Source organism: Rattus rattus, chromosome 15, assembly GCF_011064425.1.
Source record: "Rattus rattus isolate New Zealand chromosome 15, Rrattus_CSIRO_v1, whole genome shotgun sequence".
NCBI classification, from domain to species: domain Eukaryota; kingdom Metazoa; phylum Chordata; class Mammalia; order Rodentia; family Muridae; genus Rattus; species Rattus rattus.
Window position 1 is genome coordinate 3274958 of NC_046168.1, and position 25675 is coordinate 3300632.

Here is a 25675-nt window from a genome sequence, read left to right on the forward strand (position 1 = left end):
GCAAGGAACATCATCTGCTTTGCAAACAGGGACAGTTGTGCCATACTCTTATTCATTCTGTAAATCCATTATTTGACAATTTCTTTTAAACATATCTTTAATCTATTTTCATTTTATATAGATGAGTGTTTTGCCTGTGTGTGTGTATGTGTACCATATGTGTGCCTGTATCTATGGAAACCAGAAGAAGGCATTGTCTCTCTATAACTTGATTTACAGCAGCCACCGTGTGGGTGCTGGAATCAAACCCGGGTCCACTGCAAGAGCCAAGTGCTCTTGACCACTGAGTCATCACTCCAGTCCCCCAACTGATGATTCAGTTACTTGGAATAGTAATGGAGAGATATCCCTCCTTCGATTGAGCTGGGAATCTAATAGTAATAGACACATGCACACAATGGGAAGTTATGATGACAGATCAGAGAATTTTGTCTATTATGTCACTATGGAAGACTGAAGCTTTATTAGAAAAATCTAAACTCAGACAGTCTTATCCAGTATGTTCAAAGTCAACCAAAGATCTTCCCTCTGGTGACATGTATTTGTATCTGTAATCTCAGCATTTGGGATACTGAGGCAGGATTACTGAAGCCAGCCTGGGCTCCAGAGACAACAAAAAGACAGTGTGGAGGCTAGGGAAATGTCTCAGAAGAAAAACGTACTTGCTGTCAAACCTGATGGCTTGAGTTCAATCCACAAACCACAGGGTTCAAAGAGAGAAAGAACTCTCACAAGTTGCCCTCTGACCTCCACACACACCATGGTACATATCACACACATGGGTGGGAAAGGAACAGAAAGTGTTGCTATTGAGGTATTAAGTATGACATCATTTGTACGAAGTGGGAAAGTAGACAAAATAAGTAGACAATATCAGAGGTCAGAGGTCATGATGCTTGAGTGTGGGAAGAGGCACAAAGGAAATGTAGAGTTTTATATTTTAATTTGGGTGGGGGTTTATGGCTATGGCTGATTGTTCCAGCTTATTTCCAAGATTTATGAACTTTATTGAATGCATATATGTATGTCTTGAAAAGGATTTAAGTCAATATTTATATGTATATATCTTTTATCTTACTACAAAAGCATCTAGAAAAATAGTCAACCACACTATTAGCAGATAGCATGGGTAGAAACCACATGTTTTTCTTGTCAACATTTAAAATGTTTCTGCAACTTTATATATAATCTTTTATAGGTAGACACTTTTAAGTGAAAGTTGCTTTATTTTTGATATATTAAAACTGAGTTGGTTCTGGAAAGTCTTCAAAATTCGAATGAACAACATTCCACTTCACCAAGCAGGCTATATCACCTATGGTTTCCCTCTTGACTTCTCCATGTAATTAATTTAAATGAAAGCCACAGGGGCTGGAGAGATGGCTCAGAGGTTAGGAGCACTTACTGTTCTTCCAGGGATTCTGAGTTCAAATCCCAGCAACCACATGGTGGCTCAGAACCATCTCTAATGAAATCTGCTGCCCTCTTCTGTTGTGTCTGAAGACAGCTACAGTGTACTTTTACATAATAATTAAATGTTTTAAAAAAAGAAAGAAAGAAAAGAAAACCACAGACTCTGCTAGTGATTGGAGTACTCTGGTTTTTCCTATAAATTCCATTGATCCTCAAATCACTTCCATTCCTCTTGAAAATCTTGGTGACCCAAACACTACCCTTTATGATGCCAGAAATATTTCCCACACAACCTACTCAAGAGCTCACCCTTCGCTCCTTGCTTCAAACTGATCTCCAAGGAAGGTTTTATCACCTGAAAATGGAGGGGAGAGCTGACGTGAGGCCTTCTCTTTCAGGATGATGTCATCACAGTGATCAGCCGAGTAGACGAGAACTGGGCAGAAGGAAAACTCGGAGATAAAGTGGGCATCTTCCCCATCTTGTTTGTAGAGGTACGTGACTCTCCCGTCTGAACTTGCTCAAAAGGGTCTGTATGCCAGTGATGCCTGAGAAAAACTCTCATTTAACATGAGGCTCAAAACTCACGAGAGCCTTTAAAGAGGCTCATTCTACACAATAACTCCCAATTTTGGTGAATGTAGAGAAATGAGTCTTTTCTATTTTTTTTTCTTGGAATGTAAAGTGGTTTCTCACATCAAAATGAAAATTCACCTATAAACAAAACAAAGCACAAAGTGTGCACCACTTTATGTTAACAATCACACAATTGAAGATGGGATCATAAGGAAATAGCAAAACAAACACGTAAGACTGTTCATACAAAACATACAAAATGCTCACCGTAGTATTGTACATAATGGTGGAAATGTGGAAATGATCAAAATAACCAACAGTAAGCACTCACCGTGAGGGAGGGACAGAGTCTCACTGTGTAGACCAGGCTAGACTCAAACTCACAGATTCACCTGCCTCTGTCATCTGAGTGCTAGGATTAAAGGTGTGGGTCACCATACCTGACTTACTCTTAATTAGGGGACTAGAAAAAATTATATACATTTAAAACGTTAAAGAATAATATTGTAGAGCACTCGATATTATGAGGAAATATATGGTTTACCATTGAATTGAAAACAAATTAAATGAGTATAGATTTCCAAATCCTCAAGAGAAATGCTGGGATCTGTTATCACAATGTGAATATACTTAACACTGCTGGATCAGGCACCTAAATCAGCCCCCCTGTGCCATATGTGTTTTCTACCACAATAAAATAAAGTTGGACTAAGTTGAAAGCGGCTCTACAAATGTGTTTGTGCATAAAGTGTGCAAGGGTCTGCAATAACATGCACCAACATATATGTACCAACATAGTGGGAGTAGTGAGCACTAGAGGCTAAAATCCCAGATAGAAGCCAGAGATTGACATCGAGTGTCTTCCTCTACTGCTCTCCACAGTAGTTTCTGAGTCTGTCAATGAATCTGGAGCTTGCTGTTTGATACTGGCCAACAGGATCTGCCTGCGTCCACCCCTTCCCCACCACACTGGGGTTTCAGTGCCACAGCACTGGGGCATGTGCTGCCACAGCCTTTATGCAGGATCTGGACTCCAAACACAGGTCCTCACCTTTGTATAGCAAACAGTTTGCCTACTGAGCTAATTCCTCAGCCTTACTTCTGGGGGGTGGCGGGGGAACCAACTGAAATAAACAAGCTGGGCTATCTATTTCTCTAGTGTCATTATCTAACCTCTAGTCTCTAACCTCACTAGCCACGAGCCTCACCCTAGCTCGAAGCAAGTCATTGCAAATTCAAAAGGGAGTTTTCATTGTTTAACTGCATTTACAGGGTGCTTACCATGCATAAAAGCATTAAGAGTATCAGAAAGCTATACAAGGGCAAGGTAGAGGCCCCACCCTTCAGGAGGGTGGTGGAACAGAACTGAGGCAGAATTAGGAAGAAGCCAATTCTTGCATGCATGAAAGCCAGAGCAAGTTCTGCAATAAAGGGTGTCTCCTAGGCCTTGTCCAGTTTTCAAGGATATGGGTCTGTCCTTCACTCAGCCAAAAGCAACAGCAGAGGGAAGGGTGGAGGGAGAGCCCGTGCAGAACGGCTGTGCTTTTAGTGTATGCGCCCAAAGGTACTCTCATTCCTGGAGACTTTCTCTTCCTGGCCCACCTGCCCAGTGCTTCCTGCCTGCTCAGATTTCACTCATTTTATGAGGCTCTGCTGGGGGGCGGGGAAGGTCCGGAAAATGTCAGCAGCCAGGTGAGCATTGATTGATTTCTGTCTTCTCTGAACACGTGTTGGTCAGACTTTACAAGCCAGCTAACACAGAACAAGCTCTCCATAAAACAATAGGTTTGCCCTGTTTATATAAGGCCTTGAGATCCAATAACAATGCAGCAATTTTTAAAGCATTAAAATGAATAAATGAAAACCTATTCGAAGGTGGTTAGGAAAAAAAAATAAATGAACCATTCGCTCTGACCCTGTCCGGTTCTCTCACTTACTTAATCATTCATTGGCACCTGCTCTAGCAGGCTCTTCAGTGAGTTCTAAAGATACAGGAGAGATATGGGTCCCTAATCCCGGAGGTCACAGAGTTGGGACCCTGAGTAACGAATTACAAGGATGATGGATGATGCAGAGAGTAGGATGTGGGAACTGTTAGGGGGTTGGGATGTGCGGCTTTATCAGGGAAGTCAGCAAACCCCATCTGAGCTGACTGAGAAGCAATCGAGGGACGATCGTGTATGAACGGAGGGAAAAGCAGCTAGGGACATAGAAGTAGCACCAGAAGGACCCAGAGACGACTAGATCCGAAGCCAAGTCACCAAGCCAAAGAAGTAAATTATAGTAAATTAGGAGCCATTTTGTGAATAGTCAGAAAAGGTGAGGCAATGCTGTCATACTAAACAGCCCCAGAGTCTCAGTGGCGTCACAAAGAAAATGGTGTTTCCTACCTAAAATGTATGTTCAGCACAAGATGCCGAGTGGCTCTCTTCACAGCTACCTGGGAACCGACACTAATAAAACCGGGCCACCATTTGACTGCAACATCTGGAGCATGTGTCCTTCCTGGTTTCTACGGGAGGGGAGAGTGGGTTATATATTCACGGTTGAGGACCTCCGAGTTAACACTGCCCACATTCACTCACTGCTCATTGGCCTGAACCAGGCACATGGCTCAAGTCAGCAGAGGCAAGGGAACCATGTGGATTCACGGAGGAGACTCTCTCCATCTGCTATAATAAACTTAGATCTAACGCAGAGATCCACAGAAGCCATAGAAGGTTCTTAGGAAAACAGTGACTTGATCAGGTTCATTTTGTTTTGTTTGACATTTTTCAGTAGGTTGGTTACTAGGAATTGATTTGTTTATTCTGTTTTCAGACAGGGACTGTTTATCCCAGGCTGGCCTGAAACTGAATGTACAGCACAGGCTAGCCTTCACCTTCTTCAGTTCCCAAATGCTCTGGTCACAGATGGGAGCGACCAGGCCCAGACTTAGGTATCCAGGATACAGTGGGGAAAAAATTCTAAAGAGGAGAGAAAAATGTGGCCGGACAGATGAGCAGGCTGCCGCGCCACTTCATGGCTCAGTTAGGATAGGGTGCAAGGCTGACTGCTAGACTGGAAATGAGTTGACAAGTTCAGATTCTGCCTCTTATGAGAGCTGGCTTGGGAATTGCATAGGTTGGGGACACCGGAAAGCAGCCTGAAGCATCTACACTCTATGACTTGCGTGCCTAGCTCAGTGGTGGGGCCATTTGCTAAGTGGAAACAGTAAGGATGTTAGGAGACAAAGCTAATTCTCCCAGGACCTGCATTTGGTACCTAAGCGAGCACAGGAAGCGGGAGAGTTTGGCCTGGTCTCCTGCAGAATTTTGAGATGCTTCTTCATAGCTCTGGGGTGAGGGGCTTAGCATTAATTTTATCACCCATTTCTGAGAACTTTTTTTCTCAAAACTTCTGTATTTAATGATTATCCATTTGGATAATCTCACTACAAATTTACCTCTAAAATTAGTAATTATGAGATCCCTCAAAATTATCATTAAACTGGCCATTGTTTTACTTGTTCTAATTGCTAGGAGGGGGAGAAGAAGATAATCGAGTGGTTTGTCTAATTGGGAACCTACTTTTCAAATGTTACTTCAAATCTAAATTGAGTTTTTAAAGCAGTACTTAAAGTTTTGACTCCAGTAATTTCATTAAGACCAGCATGTGCTAAGAACTCAAGTTGTATTGGCAGTGCCATGCAGAGCAGTTGAAAGGAAGGCTTTTTTTTTAAAGGATAACATGGAATTTTTGTGCATAAATAAGGCTCTTTTTTTCCTGTTACTGCATCATTTGATTTATTGAACTGCACCTGCACAAAGTTGTGGTAAAACAAAAGCTGAGCTTCTGCCCACTCTTGTCTGGACTTCTCCAGAGGGCAGCCTCAGTCTGTAAGCCTCATCCAGCCCAAGGAACTTCAAGGATGTTGTTTCAAATGAGTCCCGCAGTCCTTCCCCTGCAGAACTATCAATCACACCAGTGGAGGACAGGACAGAAGCAGTCCCACCAGGCCCTTTGTTTGGTGTTACTGATAAAAACAAATAAATTTAAAAGGTGATGGTGGTGCCCATCTGGAGCCAGAAGAAGCAGGACAAATACAAAAGAATTAACGTTTGTTATTCCAGCTGCAGAGGGCAGTAAGAAACATCACTCAATCCATATGAAAGGCATCAGTTGACCTCTTCCTGTGCAAGCCCTGGAGGGGCAGGTGCTGTGGGGCCTTGCAAGGCCTTGTCCTTGGTCCAGGCTACCATTAGAGAGTGTTAGAACAGGATCAATATCTTGCTAATTGGTGTCACTTCTCGTCATCACGTCTGTGTAACATTAATAATGAGGTTTTTATGTATATGGAGCAATATCTCTTTGCTTTCTTATATCTCCAGATCTCTGTTTTGACAAACATATATAACTATGTAACCATACTACAGTCGATATATAGAAAAGTTCCAGTGTGTCCCCCCCAAATCCCTCATTCTGCACCCCCCATTGTCTGTTCCTTCTCAGACTCTCAATACCTAGTAACCAGTGATCTATTTTCTGCTCCCACGGCTTTCTTTTTCTAGTGTTCTATAAATGGAACCCCACAGAACACAGCTTCCTTTGTGTTGCTTAGCACATCTGAGATTCATCTATGTCCAGAGCTCACTTTTTTATTAGCGTCCCGAAGCACAGTTAATCCAAAGATGGCATTTTCAACATTTAAAGGACATTGGCATCTGGGAAGACAGTTCATCTGTAAAGTCTTACCATGCAATTGTGAAGATCTGAGTTCAAATCCCAGAACCCAAGTTTGTTGTTGTTGTTTTTTTTTTTTTTTTTTTCAAAAAATAAAGCCAATTATCATCCTAGCACTGGGGAATTAGGGACAGTGGCCATCCAGCCCTCCTCACTGGCCAACTCTAGGCCACTGAGAAACCCCTGCCTAAAATCCAAGAAGGGCAGCTCCTAAGGAACAACAGTGAAGGGTGACCTCTGACCTCCACATGCACATACACATATGCAAACCATCAATCGGTAGTAAATGACATCGAGGTTGTTTCCTCCGATTGGCAACTCTGAATACAACTGTGGTTTGAGCATACATTTTTCTCTCTTCGAGTAATTACCCAGAAGTGGGATGGCTGGATCCGATGCTAAGTATGTGTTTAGCTATGAGAAACTGCCAAACCGTAACATGAGCTTTAAAAAGCATAAATCAGACCGTGTCACTCCTCTTCCCGGATCCTGCCAGGAGCTTCCTGTTACACTAAAAATAAGCCAAAGCCGCCTGAATCCTTGTGCAATCAGCTCCCGCCAAGCCTCTGCCTCTTCCAGTCCCCTCACCTGCTCCTTTCCGTCCTTCCCCACGCCTCTTTCTGCCTGGCCTGTTCACATCCTCATTTCCACACAACCAGCTCTTTCTTGTCACTTGCCTCACCTTCTTGAAGGCTCTTCCTTGATCCTCTCCCAACCAATTTAAAGTAGCCACTTTCCCTGGATGCTCTCGCTCTTAGACTGAAAGATCATTATCATCTGATAGCTTCTCGTTCATTAGTTTACAAACAGCTCTGTCACTTGTGCTCTTCTGCTAGGCCTCAGTTTCCTAATCTTTGAATTGGGCTTTTTTTTTTAAGTGCACTTGGTGAGATCCAGGCCAATGAGAGACCCTACCTGAAGATACAAGGGGGATTTCTCCTTAGGAATGACAGTGGAATTTGACCTCTGCCCTTTATACATATGTGCACATATGTGTGTGCACACACATGCAGATATGTGGAAAGTCACACACAAATACGAACATAATAACACTAACCTCCTACTCAATGAGTTTTGTACAATATGGAGAGCGTTTTCAGACGAGAATCACCTCTCCTTCAAAGTTTTCTGTCTTAGCTATTTTAAACCTCTGCACATTGTCATTTTAAAAGTTCCTAAATGGGAAAACTCTTTTTTTTTTTCCTCTCTAGTTAAATTTCTAAATTAGAATGAGACGTGTGGCTTTGGAGAGCCACTGGTGACTATTATAATGATAGGAATTTAACTAATCATCCTGAGACTGCAGCGTTAATTCATAGGAACCCTCATTGTTTTCGACTGATTTCTCATTTCCGAAGGCTGTGAGTCCCCGGGGGCCTTAATGGAACGGCGGCGAAGTCTGCAGTGACACAGCACTGGCTGGCTGGCACCACATCAGACATGGCATTTGTTCCCTTTCCGGAAATTGTGCTAGCCAGCTGTTAAACCATTGGTTTATCGATAATGCTACACGCCAGGGTTTTTCCATCCTTTCTTGGTTTTTGTTTTTTCCTAGCTAATTAACCGGAATAACTATTTCAGAGACAAAGAACAGGAGAGGGAAGTGAAGAGATGGCAGTATTCAAAATAGGAGAAGCAGGATCAGCAGAAGGATGTCGTCAAGGTCCTAAATGTGCGTCTACTCTGTCTCAAACACCGAAATGTAGGGACGGACTTCAAATGGATAAAAGATGTAGCTTGTTATTATACGGACCAAAGGATGGCCTACCAAGCCAGGGACTGAGACGGTAACGTCAGCTGCCACTGAGCAGGACACTTAGCTATTGTACTATGCCAGAGAGAATAACTCTCATCTCTCCTCTTATCTTTGCAGCCAAACCTCTCTGCAAGACACCTCCTAGAGAAGAGCAAAGGGCATCAGTTATCACGCACAAAACATCTGTCCCTGATGTCCTCACCATCTAGAGGCAAAGCAACCAACACATCCACTCTCCGCAAGAGCCCAGGGTCCAGGAGGAAAGGATCCGGGCAGTTCGCCATGACTACAGCTTTGAATACACTCAACCGCATGGTCCATTCTCCTGAAGGTCACCAGATGGTGGAAATCAGAACCCCAGTGCTCATCAGCTCTACTAGTCCCTCTATGCTCACCCAGCATGGGGACAGAGCCGATTTCCCTGCCAGCTCTGCAGGACAGGTAGGGAATGAATCTGTGGGCACCGGGGCAAGAAAGCTTCACCATGTCCCAAGCACTGTTGGATGCTGAGTACCTGGCAGGCGCTCAGAATGCATGAATATTACCTGGGGTCGTGTGTACTGTCTATCAAATGTTTGTGATCTCGTTTTATCGTTAAGCACCTTGCAAGTTGCGTATGATCATGATTAATTCCTAAGTTACAGGTTAAGAAAACAGAGAGTTCAAAGGGTTAAACAACTTGCCCACGTGCCCAGATACATTTCCCTTTTCTGTCCTGTGGTATTCATGGCTGCCTGTTCATCAGGAAACTTTCTTCTAAGGAGATATTGGCAGCCATTTTCTAGACCGGGTTTTGGGACTGTATGCCGAGTCTTCTGCAATAGCCTGGACATCGCACAGGAGGAAAGTAAATAGGACCTGTGGGTTAGCAGGCGTTTCTTAGGATGATGATATAATTTGTGGGTCCAATGCCCATTTCTAAATTTTTCAGCCAACGATAAGAGGACAGATGGGAGTTACTCTCTCTGACATAGTACAACAGCTAAGTCTCATCCGTCCTTTGATTTAACGCAAGCCCTTTACTCAGAAAGCGATTAAAAATTTCAAGATGGCAGCAGCAAGCACATTAAATCAAGTGATGGCCCTGCGTGACTACACAAGTCACACACCCATGGAGTCAGTCTGGGTGCTTTTACAGTGGGCACCTAATGAGGTAATGGGCGTAAAGCACTTGCTGTAAGGATGTCTGCGCATGCTAAGCTCCCAGTCAGCACTGGCTCTGCGAACTACATTTTATTATTAGCCCTCCTCACTGAGATGCTGAGAAGAGATAAGCCAAGGGGAGTTGTAGCTATCCTGAAGCTGAAGCATTTCTGACAGCATGTGGCTATTTAGGCTGAAGGGCACTTTAAAAGATAAAGGAGTAGAAGGATGAGGCAAGGTAATTAAGGAGGATGCCGTGTTGGGTGCTCAGCTAAAAAACACTCTTTGGAACCACGCAGGTGGCAACTTGAAAGGACAAACTTCAACTTGTGCTGATGTCTTCCTTTCCTTAGAAGAAGCTGCAAATCTTGTTTTTAAACATGAATTTCTACCTCGGGATTAAATGGCTTAATTGGACTTTAATCCCTTTATAACAAGACACGGAAGAAGGAGAAAGTCAAGGGCTCCTCAAAGACCTGTATGCTGGTCTGCAAGGAAAACAATCACCTCCATTAACACTCTATCTTATAGTACTGTCTGGGTTGCTAAGAGGGCAGCCTCTCATGTAACTGTACCCCCCCCCCCCCACACACACACACACACACACACACACACACACACTCTCTCTCTCTCTCTCTCTCTCCAAATATACTCTTCTGACATTGAAAAAAATTCTGGCATGCATTCTAAACACATTTTATGAACATATACATGCTTTCTATCGAGTTGTTCTACCACACACATATACAAACACACGAACACTCTAAAACAGGAACCTGATGACTCACATGAAGCCAAAAAGTGAGAAGTTTCTAAAGGATTCTTTATATAGAGGCCTGGGTATGTAAAGTGCTGCCCACATGCTGTAAAAATAAGCAGGCGAGCTCAGCCAGGAGTTGGCTCTTCAAAAGATGTATCCAAGAGACATGTTCCCTGTGCCTTTGAAATTCTTATTCCTGGACCTTTACCTCATCTGCTGAGAGGATGAGCCAGACTGGGTGAAGACCACTAGTACTCAAAACAAATCTTATTCCTTCCAAGCATGCACAAAGGATGATAATTCCAAACCACAGCATTCACAGGCAATCACTGGGCAGTAGTGATAGCCTTTCATCAATGCAATGGCGGTAAACAGTGAATATTTCCATTTAGATGGCACAGGTACTGTTAAAACATACCCAGAAGCCCCACATACAATCTTTACCTAAATATAAGCAGGGGCATCAACTCTCTCTCTCTCTCTCTCTCTCTCTCTCTCTCTCTCTCTCTCTCTCTCTCTCTCTCTGTGTGTGTGTGTTTGTGTGTGTGTGTCCTTCTCCCCCCTTCTCTCCCTCTGCCTCTCTCCCTCTGCCTCTGCCTCTGCCTCTCTCTCTCCCTCTCTCTCTGTCTCTCCTCTCTCTCTCTCTCTCTCTGCCTCTCCCTCTCTCTCTCCCTCTCCCCCCTCTCTCTCCCTCCCCTCCCTCCCTCCCTCTCCTGTTTCCTTTTCCTCTAACATCATTGAGAGCCTCATTTAGAGCCTGGGTTCTCCCTTCACACAATACTTATACCCAAGTAGGAGTTCAAAAAAAATCAAATCAAATAATGTTTTTTTTACTTAAGTATCTGGGCAGGTGGTAACACACACAGGGAAACCTGAAAGGGAGAACAAATCTTTTGTACAGCTCCCAGATCACTTTACTCAACTAACAAATATCCAGAGTGAGCAGTATGTACTAGTAATCATATTGAGTGAAGTCCTGCTCCAAAAACAAGGCAGTAATAATCTAAAATATTTTGAAACCAATATGAGACAGATGGATAAAGAAATGATAGAGGCATAAACTAATGGATAGGTAGATAGATAGATAGATAGATAGATAGATAGATAGATAGATAGATAGATAGATAGATAGATATAGTCATATTAGATGAATAGACACATAGATGGACAAACAGACAGTGATAGATAATAGACTGACAGATACATGATAGACTCTGATAGGGTAGGTCCAGTCTCCAAAGCCCTGCCTCTCCACCTTACAAATATGGTAGAACCTTTGTGGGAGAGTTATAAACTCCTTACATTAAGGTAATTAGGGACCCAGATAAAAAATGCTTTGGCCAAGTTCATATTGTTAGTAGAGTCTGCCTTGACCTTAGTACTGTCTAGTACTAAAACATAAGATTGGCATTTCACTGTGCCATCAGCAAAGACAGCCTGAGCATCACCGTAAGCCAGTGTAGTTTGCCTTAAGTTTGCATCCTCTCTGGTTGTCTTCATTGGTCTTTTTTTTTTTTTAAATATTTATTTTATTTATTATATATGAGTATACTGTAGCTGTCTTCAGATACACCAGAAGAGGGCATCAGATCTCTTTACAGATGGTTGTAAGCCACCATGTGGTTGCTGGGAATTGAACTCATGACCTCTGGAAGAGCAGTCAGGTGCTCTTAACCGCTGAGCCATCTCTCCAGCCCCTTCATTGGTCTTTTTTGACCACAAGGCTTTCCACTGCTCTTCCCTGTATACCTCCCAGGGGGAAAACAGAAACAAAACAAAAGCCCTGTCTCTTCTCCACCTACAGGCTTTCATTTACTGTCATGTTGTTCCTTACAAACTACCAACAGTGTCCAAGAATTCATGGTGCATGTTGCTAAGGCTATCAAGAATAAGATGTTATCAAGGAATGTCACAGTCAATGTCATAGAGTTTAAACTCAATGCTAACAGTGGTAGAGACTGGGCTCCCTAAAGTGAGGTGAGATCCCTGATGGCCCCCACACTGCCTTAGGTGACATAAGGACCCAGAAATTATTAATACAAAAGAACAGACTGAAAAACACACCCCAGTTTTCTGCAGGGTGCTCCAGAATTATTCCACGCCATGTTCACAGGGTATTCTGTGGGGTGGTTTTAGGATAACAAGGTCTCAGCACTGTTCCCTCTGTCCGTAACTCCTCTCAAGCACTGGTTACTCTCTCTAACTAAGGAAAAGAGAGAACAGCCTCAGATCCTACAGGAAGTTACTGCCTCACTTCTAAGTTGAAAAATACCTGGCTTCTATTATGTCATGTGGTAGCAACTCTCTAAATCTTACAAGTGATATTAATTTTATGTTCACAGAAGGGAAGGCATACAAATGTTTGGATACTTGATTTAAATTTAAATTTTGCATATTTAAAGAACAATAAGTTGATGAGGGTACATATGTTACATAGACACAGAAAAATACCTATGAAGATATGATTCAGTACAGATTAGATCATGCTGATCCCAAGTGAACATATGTGTAGACAGAACATGCATGCATGGCTTTGGACACAGATGGGAAGATAATCATTGTGTTTTAACCTTCTGCCTGGCAGAAAGATATTTGAAGTTTTTTGAGAGAAAATTTCACCATATAGTCCCTGAACTTACCATGTAAATCAAACTGGCTTTGAACTCACAGAGATGTGCCTGCCTCTGCCTGCCAAGTGCTGGTTAAAGGCATGTACTACTATTCCCTGCCAGGGATCACTGAATATTATTTTGCTGTATGCTTATGCAGTGAAAGATCCAGGACATTTCTTTTAGGGAGGTTGCAAAACACATGTGGGTCCCAACAACAAGACAAAAAAAAAAAAAAAAAAAAAAAAAGGAGTCTGGCTAGCAGGAAGTTATTTTACAGAGTCAGCATAGAAGCCAATCTTGTTAAATGCTCTGGTGCCCTCTGTGAAGAAACCAGGCTGGAATTGCCCAAGTCGTCATTGTGTAATTGTTACCTTCACGCCAAGGAGCCAGAAAAGGGGATCGCATTTTCTCATTGTCTTTGTGTCTTCCTACCTGTAAGCAACCACTTGCCAGTCCTGGGTAGACCATGTGGTAATAACCTGAAAGATGATGTGTGGGCTAGAAACAACTGCACTTCAAAATGACTGAGTCAGACCTGAGTACTTGGGGCAGGTTCTGTGCAACTTTTGGTGCAGAAGATCAAATGGGTGTCTTGGCACTAACACACCTGACCTTCAGGAAAGCCTGGGAATTCCCACTAGGACGTCAGAAGAAGAAAAAAAAAGCCAAGCGTATGACATACAACTTTATGAAAGAAGTCCTTTGGCGGTACAGTCCCTCTCTAGGGTGGTCACAAATACAAGGTCCTCTCTGACCCTGTGATTCAGGATGTGAAGCCTCTCCCAACTGTGTCTGCCACACTCACAGTGCACTGAGCCATTCTCCTTCTCTGTAGTAAGAAGACCTGCTCCCTTGGCTTCTCTGCTTCCTCCCTTCTCATCTCCATCCCACTTCCAGCTCTGTAAATCCCCTTCAGAGTCCCCTCTTACTGTACGTCAAAGCCAGGTAAAAGAATTGCTATTTAAAAACCTCTTTCCCCACCTCCTACCTACAGCTATTTGGCAAGCCCATTTTGCCTCCTAAATAGTCAGTGTTGTGTCCAGTCCTTGACACTTTCTTAGTTTTGAATCCTGTCTCTTGTCTAAACTATAGTTCCAGTCTCTTTCCCGGCCTCCTAGAGCCATGCTCAATCACATGACATCACCCTGGTGCAGCCCCTCCCACAACTGCTCATTTTTTACAAATATAATTTTATAGTGACTGTTTAAAATTTAAATCCTTCTGGCCACTTCTATTTTCCAAATCACCAGTGGTTCCAGGAGGTCCTAAGGAATGGTAATAATAAATCTGCAATTTATTAAGTGGCTACTAAAAGCCAAAAACCATAAGTGGACTTAAAGACATCATGATGTGCGACCGTTCTGGAGAGACACTGATGTGCGCCTTTAACAAACAGCAAATCTCTGTGAGGAAAAGATGACGTAATCTGTCTCAAGGCTAAAACTGAGTCAGAGTTTGAGTGCAACTCGTTCTCTCTCCCCTAAGAGAGTTCTTAAGTGTGGTATCAAATGGTCCAGTCTGGCTACCATTCACATTCCAGCGGCCTTGGCTCATTACAGTCATATAAGCATACATGTACACTAGTCCATGATCATCCAGAAGGTAGAATTAATCTAGATGTGACAGCACTCATAATCCAGCACTTGGGAGCTGCAGGAGAATTCGGAACTCAGTCTCATCCTTGGCTACACAGTAAGTCTGAAACCAGCCTGAAACTGACCACACGAGGTTTTGTCTGAAAGCATCCTTACCTGTGTGCATGCTGCAGTGCTCTGCTCCATGCCTACAGGGCAATACGCACTCGCCACCTCACTCCTCCTTCTGGTCTTGTACCCCTCAAAAGGCCTGAGTTATTCTGGACAATGAACAGATTTTTTTTTTGTTGGCTAAATAATACAGTTCCCCCTGGAATGTATTTCTGCTTCACTCACCTGTTTCAGAAGTACCCATCCCTTAAGCCCTAAATGCATAATGTTTCTTCGAGGAAGTTCTTGTCAGTCATCCTTTGAAAGGGTTAGTGTCTCTTCCGTATTAACTACACACTGTTTATACGCTTGTATGACATGTTGTTATAAGCAACATGTTAGAACATCAGTATATAAAGAGAGTTTGCATATATCTGATGACATTGCTCAATAGGTTGGCAGTTTCTCAAGGTTGGGGATATTGGTTTGCTCACGTATGTCACTGTAGAATATCTGAATCCCTCTTGTTTTTATTACTTAGGCAATGTAGAAAAGACAGAGAGGGCAAAGGCAAGTTAGTGTGAGGAATGTAATTCTCCTTCCCACCCCTGCCTGAGTAATAGCAGCAAGTCCAGGCATCTTCCCTGGGTTCCTAGAGAAATGAGCTAGCATGTATCATGGAGAATTCTGAGATCTAAAATGTACCTCTCCTTTTAGCCCTGTGTCTTAGAAGAAGATTGTGAAGTAGTTTCTAGAACTATTCTAAGTCTGGATCCATTCTGTGGGTGTCCCATCTTTCATTAGGGACTCATCCTAATGTGATGCTCAGGTCTGCATGAAAGATGGTTTTTTACTGAGTATTAAGATAGTTTTCCCCCTTGGGCCGACTCTGTCTTCTCTTCTCTCTCTCTTTCTCAATGCGAATTTAGGCTTGACATTCTTAGCTAACCCCATCTAAGATAATGCACAGAGATGAATAATGCTAATATTTCTAAATTAATACCTCCCCATATAAAGTTCATTCATTTCATGATTCTCACTCAACCAATCCATGCTCAAAAGATGGTAAATGTGGAAATAAGACCTTCATTCCCAGCTTTATTGTTTATTTTAACTTTTGAAGTCAAATGTTCTTAGTAATAAGTTGCTGTATTATTGTCCAATCTTTCCTACGATTTCAAATTTAGTGTGTGTGCAGATGGGTAGTGTTCAGACAAAGCCTCATGAGGTCAGTCCCAAGCTAGCTTCAAACTTATTATGTAGCCAAAGATGGCATTGAAATCCTGATTCTTCTGCATCCAGCTCCCAAGTGCTGGGATTATGCGTGCTACCACGTCCAGATAAACTCTGCCTTCTACATTATCCCGGACTAGTGTCCATGTATGTTTACAACTACGTGATGAGCTGAGGCTGCTGGGACGTGACTTGTAGCCAGATCATGAACACTATATTTCAAATCTATATAAAATTAGAGGAATATTACAATGAACACACTCTTGGGCCAGTTTATCCCCCTACCTCATTCCTCCAAGGAATAAATTGAAGCCTGAACATCGGGTCAAATTATCTATTATAGTAACTGTGTCTTTTAAAATATTTTAACACAATCACAACATTAGCAAACAGGAAAGAAAATTGTCCTTTACGTTTTCAAGATCCCATGTTTGTTTCTACATTTGCCTTACAAACAAATAAATGAGACACAGATAAAGCAAGCCCTTTGCATTGGCTTACTACGTTCCCCAAATTCCAGTGCACTCACTGGCCTCCTCATCCCTTGCATTGTACAAGTCTCTTGTCCTCTTAAACTCTAAACATTCTGGATAGTGACAGTTGCTACCCAGTGCTTTTTGATTTTTGTTAGTTTGTGACAATGTTTCATACTATCTGTGTTTCAAAGTTCATCCATATAAGCAGTCTGTATTAGTACTTTATTCCTTTTTATGGCCAAATAACATTCCAGTGTATGGAAATGCCATAAGATTTAGTTTATCCATTCATCAGCTGATGGGCATTTGGGTAGTTTCTATTTGTCTGTTATGAATAATATTGCTAGGAGCATTTGCATGCAAGATTTTGTCTAGGAACATTTTCACATGCACATGATTGTTTATACAGTGGTTCTCTTTCACAGAATTGTTTGCAAAACTCACAACTACTTTCCAAACTGAATGCACATTTACATTTACACCACTACAGCACAATGATTCCAAGTGTTTCCGTTTTTACCAACATGTGTTTACTGTCTATCTTATGGACAACTGCCACCGTAGTGTATGTGAAGTACAGTGTTTCATTGTAAAACTTTGTATGTTTGGCTTTCCTGGAGTTTGCTTTTTGTTTTGAGGTAGGATCTCATAGTGTAACCCAGGTTGGCCTTGAAACTGCAATCCTCCTGCCTCAACCTCCCAAGTCCTGAAATTATGGGTTCATACAGCTGTATCTGAGTGTAGTTTTGATTTGCATTTCTTATAATTAATGACATTGGGCATCTGTTCATAACTTTACTGAACGAATATTCTTTGAAGTATTTTTTGTGTGTTGTCCATATTTTAATTGGGTTGTCTTCTTTTAATTGAATTGTAGGGGTTGGGGATTTAGCTCAGTGGTAGAGCGCTTGCTAGCAAGCACAAGGCCCTGGGTTCGGTCCCCAGCTCTGAAAAAAAAAAAGAGAAAAAAATTAAAAATTAATTGAATTGTAAAAGAGTTCTTTACATACTCTGCAAAAAGTCCTGGGTCAGATACATGATTTGCAAAATTTTCCCATTCTGTGGGTGGCTTTTCCACTTTCTCCATAATATCATTTCAAATACAAAATGTTTTTATTATGGTAATGTCTAATTTAGCCATACTAAACAAAATGTAAGATTTAACTTATGGTGTTTACCATGTTATGTTTTACTCTTGTGTCTAGGACCCAACTGCAGTTGGGTTCTGTATATGTTATGAGATTGGGGTTCAAATTCATTCTTATTCATGTAGATATCCAGTTGTCCCAGCAGCATTTATTGAAAAGGGCATCACATTCTCATTCTGTTAACTTGACACTCTTGTCAAAACTTAAATACTTATCACAACACATCAAGAGGTTCAATATGTTTGACTGCATCTCCTTTTGCATTAAAATGACTTCAAATGGAGATGCCACCAGCCTGCTCCACTGGTTCCCAAATTCCCCATCAGTCTTTCTTCCTAATGATTTGAACATTGTTTCATTCTTGGTGACATTCCAGATCCATCCATCCATCTTTCTTCTTTCTTTCTTTTTTTCTTTCTTTTTTTGGAGGGTGCAGCGGAACTTAATTGATGGTATTCAAGAGAGAAGGGAGGGCTCCTAGGCCCCTCCTGTTATTATGGGGGTCTGGGGTGGAATTGTGAGGGAGGTGCTCAGTGTTGGGGGTTGAATTGGGTTGGGGACTCCTCAGCAACTGAGGGCCTCTCTCTTGCTCTCAGTATCCTTGCTGGGCTGGGGTGGGTGGTCCAGGGTTTCTTACTCCTTGGAGGTCATGTAGGCCATGAGGTCCACCACCCTGTTGCTGTAGCCGTATTCATTGTCATAACAGGAAATGAGCTTTACAAAGTTGTCATTGTCAGCCCCAGCATCAAAGGTGGAAGAGTGGGAGTTGCTGTTGAAGTTGCAGGAGACAACCTGGTCCTCAGTGTAGCCCAGGGTGCCCTTTAGTGGGTCCTCCAATGCCTGCTTCACCACCTTCTTGATGTCACCATACTTCCTGCTGGATTTCTTATTAAACTGCAGCACTTCTGTAGTATTGACTTTCGCTTTCGAGAGCATTTGTGTGTCAGACACTACACAGAGACCTTTCTCTGAGCTAAAAACCCAGACCCCACACCTGCATCCAAAGCTCATACATGAGGAACTCCAAAGTTCATATCCTTGATCTCTGCCCCCAATCTGTTCCTGAGCGTTCTCTAGCTCAAAAACAAGACTCACTTCTCACCAGTGTCCCGCCTGGCATGTTTGCCACAACTGAACTGCTAACCCTTTTTTCCACTGGCTGCTGCCAGCTGGACTAACATTGCCCTGACCATCTGTGCCAATCTCCTTGTTTACATCCTTATCATTGCCCTCAGGCTGGCCCAAGTGTCCCAGGTTCCTTGGCTATGTGTGCATTCCTGTACCCTCCCCAAGGTCTGGTTTCCATGTTTGGGCCAAGACCAGGAGAAAGAGATCTGAGCTTGTGCAATCTGGAGATGAACTGGCTTCAAGGTTGATGTGGGGATGAGGGATGAGCTTCTATTTTCCAAATGTGGGTTTGCATATTAGAATTATGTTAGTGTGCTCAGCAGCAAAAAGGAACATAAATCAAAGTATACAGGCTGCAGGGATAGTGAGAAAGCTCTACTATCCCATGGTCTATTGGGCACCACATATAGAAAACCTAGAGGAACCTGGGCACTCGGTACTATTGTGTTTTGGTTTCCTCCTTTTTTATTGATTGATTGATTGATTGATTGACTGATTGTAGAATGGCAGCTAAGGAGTTAAAGGTAAAGGTTTTGACTCAGTCTAAGTTTCTTATCATGGCTTTTCCAGCTACAAACTAAATGGTATCTGTGTTTTCATTTGCAAAATTGACTAAGTCTTTCCCTGAAGAATCTCTTGCAAAGGTGTTCAGTGGCTGGACACGCTGTAGCTACTGTCATCTGTAAAACTGAAGAGATCCCTGAAACCGCTAGTAAAATCAGGTGGGTGGTGGGTCAAAGGAGTTTAATCAGGTGGGAGTGCAGCTTAATCTTGTTTTACGTGTAAGAAAACAGGCAGGAAGTGGTCCTGTCTTGACAGACTCAGCCTCCCCAACTCATCAAATAGACAGTGAGTTGCAATTCAAAACAGAAATAAGAGTCTTCGTGTGTAAAATCTGGTGCCTGGCACGATCCCAAGTGGCAGTGGTGATTGTCTGCACAAGAAGCATGACGGATGTGACACTAGTCACATGGGATCCTGTCAGTGTGTGGCCCTCCGGGTGTCCAGCTCATCCTGGTCTCCTCTGCTAAGGAGACTGCTGACGTTTACCTGACAGAGAGTGATGGCTGAACTACTTGATAACACGTTCTGAAGACAGACCTGAGAGGAGCTGCTACTGTTATCTAGGTTAGGACGGCCATTGCTGGGAGCCTCCTCTCTCCTGCTCACACGCAGCTTTACAGGCAGTCACATCTGATTCCGTTCCCAGCAACGCAGTGTTCTCAGCCTCAGAGCGGTGAGGTTCAGAAAGGCTTCTTCCCTGAGACAAAGAGCTGTGCAAAGCTATGGGCTTTGGGATCCTTAGACGCTGAGAAGGGATTCACTGCTCCTTCCTGAACAGAAGGACTTTCAGAAAAATATTTCCTGTCTCAGAGCCTCAGTTTTCCGTGTACAGGAACGGTGACCTGGATTTAGCAATGGTAACTAACCCAGTAAATGTCCTCTGTTGTTTTTATTAGGTCAAACCAGGAAACTGTAAGCATCCTCTCTGCTGCCCCAGGGTTGACCTATACAGACCAGCCTTGCTAGGAGTGAGTCGTTCAGAAGAATGACCTGCTGGAGTTGGGAGTATGAAGGCTTCCAAAAGCCCCTTTGCTTCCTTGACAGGCAATGATAATTCCAAAAGTGCAGGAGTCTAATTTGATATCCTAGCCATGTGTCTCCTGGAACAATTGCAGTGCTAAACTCAGACCCTCACCTATAATCCCATACAAACACATGTGAAGAAAGTAAAAATACACATAAGAGAAAAGACTGGAAAATGGCCGAGGTAGGGCCATCTCCCTGTCCACTATTCTACACACACACACACACACACACACACACACACACACACACACACACACACACACACACCCCTTTTAGCTCTTTCTGGGAATCCTGTCCTCACCTGATGATAGGTACCCTAAGCCAAGAATGAGCCCTGTTTTTTCTTACATTGTCAGTGGAACAGTCAATAAAGAGTTGTTAGGTATCCACTATGCCCAAAACACTTGAGCCAGACACTCAGCAAATGAGGCACTTGGTCACCACACTTAAGAAAGCTGCAAGGTTTCAAGGCAGACACATACTAAAGTATTGAATATTGATTTCATAGTTATAAGTATGCAAAATGCTATAAGGTTTGAAGGTGAGGCATGAAGAAAATCTGAGATGAAAGGTCCACCTGGTCGGGGAGGCAAGAAGGTCACCTAGGAGAAACGGTGTGCAGATGGACACCTGGAGGTCAATAGCTGTCAAACAGGTAAATGAAGGAGGCAAGCCAGGAGCTACAGCCAACCCTGCCAGCAGCCTGGTCTCCGAGCAGTACAGGGCTCCTGGTACACAGTTACTTCTGTACACTTCCATCCCCAGCCCTGCCCCAGCTCCCCAAGACACTCTAGAGAAAGCCTGGTTTCTGGTGACTAAAGCAGGTTCCATAATTAACCTCTCCCTGGCTTCCTTGATTCAGCACTTCTCCAACGAGTGGTTAAACGTTACATCATTACTTTGCCCAATTAATCCTGGCCGGTGAACCACTAAGGAGACCCAACCCTGTCTGGGTGAAAGAGGGAGTGGCCCGGTCTGCACCTCAGCATTTTGACAGAGATTCTTGAACTCTGAGGCTGAACTCAGGGCTCGTCCCCCAGGGACCTGAGATGCACACACCTTCTCTCTGCAGACCTGGTCACCCTCCTGTGGCACTTTAAAAAAAAAAAATCTCTCCAGATATTGTTAGACATTCCCTGGAAACAGTCTCCCCAGATGGGCAAAGTATAGACCAGATGTGTAACAAATGTGATATAAACAGCAGCTAAGGCAAGGCCTGTGTGGAGACAGTGCCCTATTCTGAATACCCCAGACAGCCATGCATCTCAAATACACACTGAGAGACCGGGCAGGGGGCAGGGGGTGTTGGAGAAACCTGAAGTTTTTAAAGGTGAGACAAGTAGGTTTGTCAGTGTCCTGTCCCAGGAAATGGGCAAGCAGACTACCCCAGGCCTGAAAGAAGCTGAAAGAATTGAAAGCTTGAGTCACCAAAATGGGTTCACTTTCCACTTCAGCTCAACCCAGAGGAAAGGGAACGCCTTTTATGACAGATTCAGTGCTATGGTCCCAAATTCCGCCCCCAACCTCTGGATGTTGCTAATAAATAGCATTGCTTTTATTTTAAATGAACTGAGAGACCCCTCGTTAAATAACCCATAATTAGCTCAGGGTTATTCAACCCACGTTGGCTATCTTCCAAGTCTTTCCCTACACCAGCAACAGAAGTGGGAAGCTCAAACTGTCCACAGAAATGGCTTTTAAAAGACTCTTGGGAAGTAGACAGGCACAGTGGGAAAAATTATGGGATTGATTAGTAATGTCTGTCATGCCCAGACATAGGAAATGAATTATATGTGCCATGTGAAAAGTCTATAATCTAAGATTCTCTAAGGCTACAATCATTTTCTTTGTCATTTTGCAGTGGCCATACTGAGTTAGGGGGTGCATGAAAGTTTGTTTAGCAAACAAGGTTCTCTGGGAGGACCTTCTTTGAGGGTGGCACTTCTATGGGGTAAAAGATGGGCATGACTTTCTATTGTTATTCTTAGGAAAGAATAAACATGTTCTCCACCACAGTCCCTTGTTAATAACTTAGCAATCTTACTTTCGGTGAGTAACAATATTCTAAGAAAAAAAAAAAGATAGAGAAATTTCCCAGAAAAAAAAAATGGGGCACTTTCTTCATTAGACATGTGCTAATCAGGTCTTCATCTGGTTACAAGTGACTGAGGCCTGGTGACGTGCCACACTTGGATGTACAGACAGGAAAGCAGTCCCTGGACAGATGTGAGCAGGTGTACACTGGAGCAGTCTACTGGTTTAATCACGCAACTACCTTAGTTCAAGCAGCAGAATATAACTGGGGACTTCCTGGCCTTCATTCCTGAGTATCAGATACTTTACAGCCACCAACCTGAAAAACAGGGTCCCCGGGGAAGAACTGATCACCTCACTGTTGCACTGCAAATCACCTGTTTCTTTGACCTAAAATAATACCAACGATCTACAGCTTATGGGACAAGTACTGCCTGCTCCCTGGTTTGGAGCTGTGGTGCAGAGGAGATCAAAAGAATAATACTCTATAACAGGCAAGAATAATCTCATTTTCGCTGCTCAGAAAATAAAGTTTATTGTCATACAGGTAGGCTCACTCTGTGTATTGTCTGTGGCCAATTTCACACCACAATGACAGAGTTGGGTGATTGTGACTGAAACTAAATGAAAAACCTAAAATACTTGCCCTCTGACCCTTTACAGAAAAAGTTGGTTGGCCCCAGACCTTGATCTTTCTTCTTCTATAAGGCTTTGTGAGCATGTGTGTCTGGTCACTTTGAACCCTGTAGGGAGGAAGGAACAGTCAATACCCCACACTCACAGGCTGACTACACACACTAGACATCTCTCTTACTATCCACCTCGTTTGAGAGTTTGCCTAGGTGCTTTCTTTCTGATTTTAACTCCACAAGGCCAGGGTAACTGGAACTTCACCAGGGTTAAGTCCAGCCAAACCTGGCCCAGCAAGACGTTTAATAAATGTGAGTTGAATACACAAATAGACAACTGAGTGGAGCCTCTTGAATGTATCTGTGGAGTGAACCACGGAACATGAGCAAGAGGCAGAATGAAGGGACACTTAGTGATGGAGAGATTGGATAAGAGAGAGATGTGGATGAGTGAGGAAATTCTTGTATGGACGAGGACTTGGATAAGAGATAAGGCAATAAAGAAGAGAAGTCTCCACCTAGGGCAGATGAGCGCCAAGTGAATGTAGGCTTTGTGGGCCACACAGGAGATAAGGGTGTTGGTGCTCCATTCAGCCCATCTCATCAATTTTGCCTTCCTGGCTCATGCCTTGCCAGCAATTTTGAGCCTAATCTATGCCCTCCCTTGAGGACAGTGTGCCCATGCTTTGATGCTTTCTTTATATTTGGGTTCTGTCCCCAGACAGACAAAGTCACCTGTTACCCTGGGCCTCAGGCCAGGCGAGTCTAGCCAAGTTCATTCCAGCCAGAGAATAAAACAGTCAAAAGGGAAAAGATCATCAGAAACAGTTCTCACTCATTCTCCATCTCCAGATCCTTTAGAGAAAGCCTTTACCTAGCCTCAGTCCCTTCTAGTCGCTTTGTTGTGCTGCCTGTGCTCTCTAGAGCTTAGGTACCAGGAAAGCAGAGGTGTGCACAGGGAAAGTCCCCAAGGGTTTGATAGGAATATTAAGTGTTAGGAATATATAGCACCTGCCTCAAACAGCTCCTGGGACATGGTCCCTCCCGCTGTGGTAGGCCTTGCCTGACTGATGTTAAACTCTGCCAGTGACCGTCAGCATGCCACTTGCCTTCTTTGAGGCTTGGGGATTAAATTGACTTTAAGGTTCATTCCAGCTCTCACATCCTGAGTCTCTAAAACCAGAGGCTGGGCCTAGAGATATGGCTCTAGGGTTAAGATTATTTCCTGCAGAGCACCCAAGCTTAGTCCCAGTACCCACATTGTATGGCTCGCAAGCCAGGGGCTTTAGGTTTTTCAAGATTCATATAATTAATAAAAGCCAAAGGCCCTTGGCCACAATTCTTAAAAAATAGTATCTGACGATTAGACAGGGAGGACCATCTAACCTGGCCATTGACCAGGAGCAAAGTGGCCCTAGGTGTGGTGGCATCTGCTTTGACCAGTGAGCACAGTGTACGAACCAACTCAAAGGCTGCCGCCCTTCTCCCTCAGGCTCTGCTCTGTTGCCTCTGTCTTGTGAAATCTACTCATAAAATTTACAGGGGAGAGATGGCTGGGAAATTTCTCAGGTGCCTTTGTAGGTCTCTCAGGAACTGGGCAAACCCGTCCTAGCTCAGCCTCACAAATAAGGAACTGAGAGATTCCGAGGATCCCAGAGGCTGGTGAGTTGCCTGTAGGTCCCGCCCTCACTGTTGCCTGTCCTCCTAGAACCCTCCAGCCCTATCACTGGTACCTTGATCCTACCTCCAAAATAAACTCGCTGCCTTATTCATTGCAAGTGAGGCTAAAGGAATGGACTCTGTACCAGACTGTTCGAGTTCAGATCCCACCTCTTCCAACTACCTGGCCCTGTGGCCCTTGGCAAATTATTGTAATACGTGTTTGCTTAACAATCCTGTCAGCAAAATGGGAATGAGGAAGACATAGTAATGCTTAGTCTTCCAAAGTAAGAGGAGCAGAGACAAGTGGGTCCCTGGAGCTCCCTGGTCAACCAGCTTAGCCTATTGGACCAGATTCATATCACAGAGAACCTATCTAAAAGAGAGGTGGGGATGGTTTCTGAGATATAACACCCAAGTTTGACCTCAGACCTCCACATGAACATCTATATATACCCAGGGACACACACACAAATAGCATTTGGGTTTTTTTTTTTTTACTTACTATAAAGATTACATGAGAAAATAAATTAGGAATGTGTGGCCTCTATGAATACCAGCTCTTGTGGCAGGTGCATTCTCAGAGATATATTTTGGTTCCTCCCATTTTATCTCAGTGAGATTACACAACCCTTAAAACAAGGGAACTGGATCTTTCTTTTCAAACCCTTTTCATTCACAGATGATGTCACCTAGAACTCAGACACTCAGAGCACTTGCTGACTGGAAGGGATCAGACATGCCCAGGTGACACCATATATTATCAAATGCCTATCTGTTTGAATCCTTGAGTACCAGACCAGGTCCATGGTTGAGAGAAATAATACCCGTGTTTGTTGGAAATCATCCACTGGAGAAAGAAGCCTAGTCAGAGAATATTCAGGAAAAAAAATCAAAACAAAGAACAACACTACCTAACTTCCAATGCACCTCAATTATCTGGTGTTGCTGAGTCCTTAACACTGATAGACAAAATAACTGGGAAAGAGAAAGCATCTAAACCCAGATGCTTTAGACACGTCTTCTTGGAAGAACTCCGTGAACGTCTGTGGGGTGCTCAGGTATGCTCTGCAAGCTGGGGTACAGACAGCAAAGCTACTTATCTGTTCTA

General features: G+C 43.3%; 1 protein-coding gene across 1 annotated transcript in view; it reads left to right on the forward strand.

The window, feature by feature from the left end:
• Positions 1 to 25675, forward strand: part of Sh3rf2 (SH3 domain containing ring finger 2) — a 105670-nt gene that overhangs the window by 47829 nt on the left and 32166 nt on the right. The window contains exons 3-4 of the mRNA XM_032885871.1: positions 1812 to 1907; positions 8585 to 8908. Of these exons, the coding sequence (XP_032741762.1) occupies positions 1812 to 1907; positions 8585 to 8908 (420 nt within the window). The remainder of the gene's footprint in view (positions 1 to 1811; positions 1908 to 8584; positions 8909 to 25675) is intronic.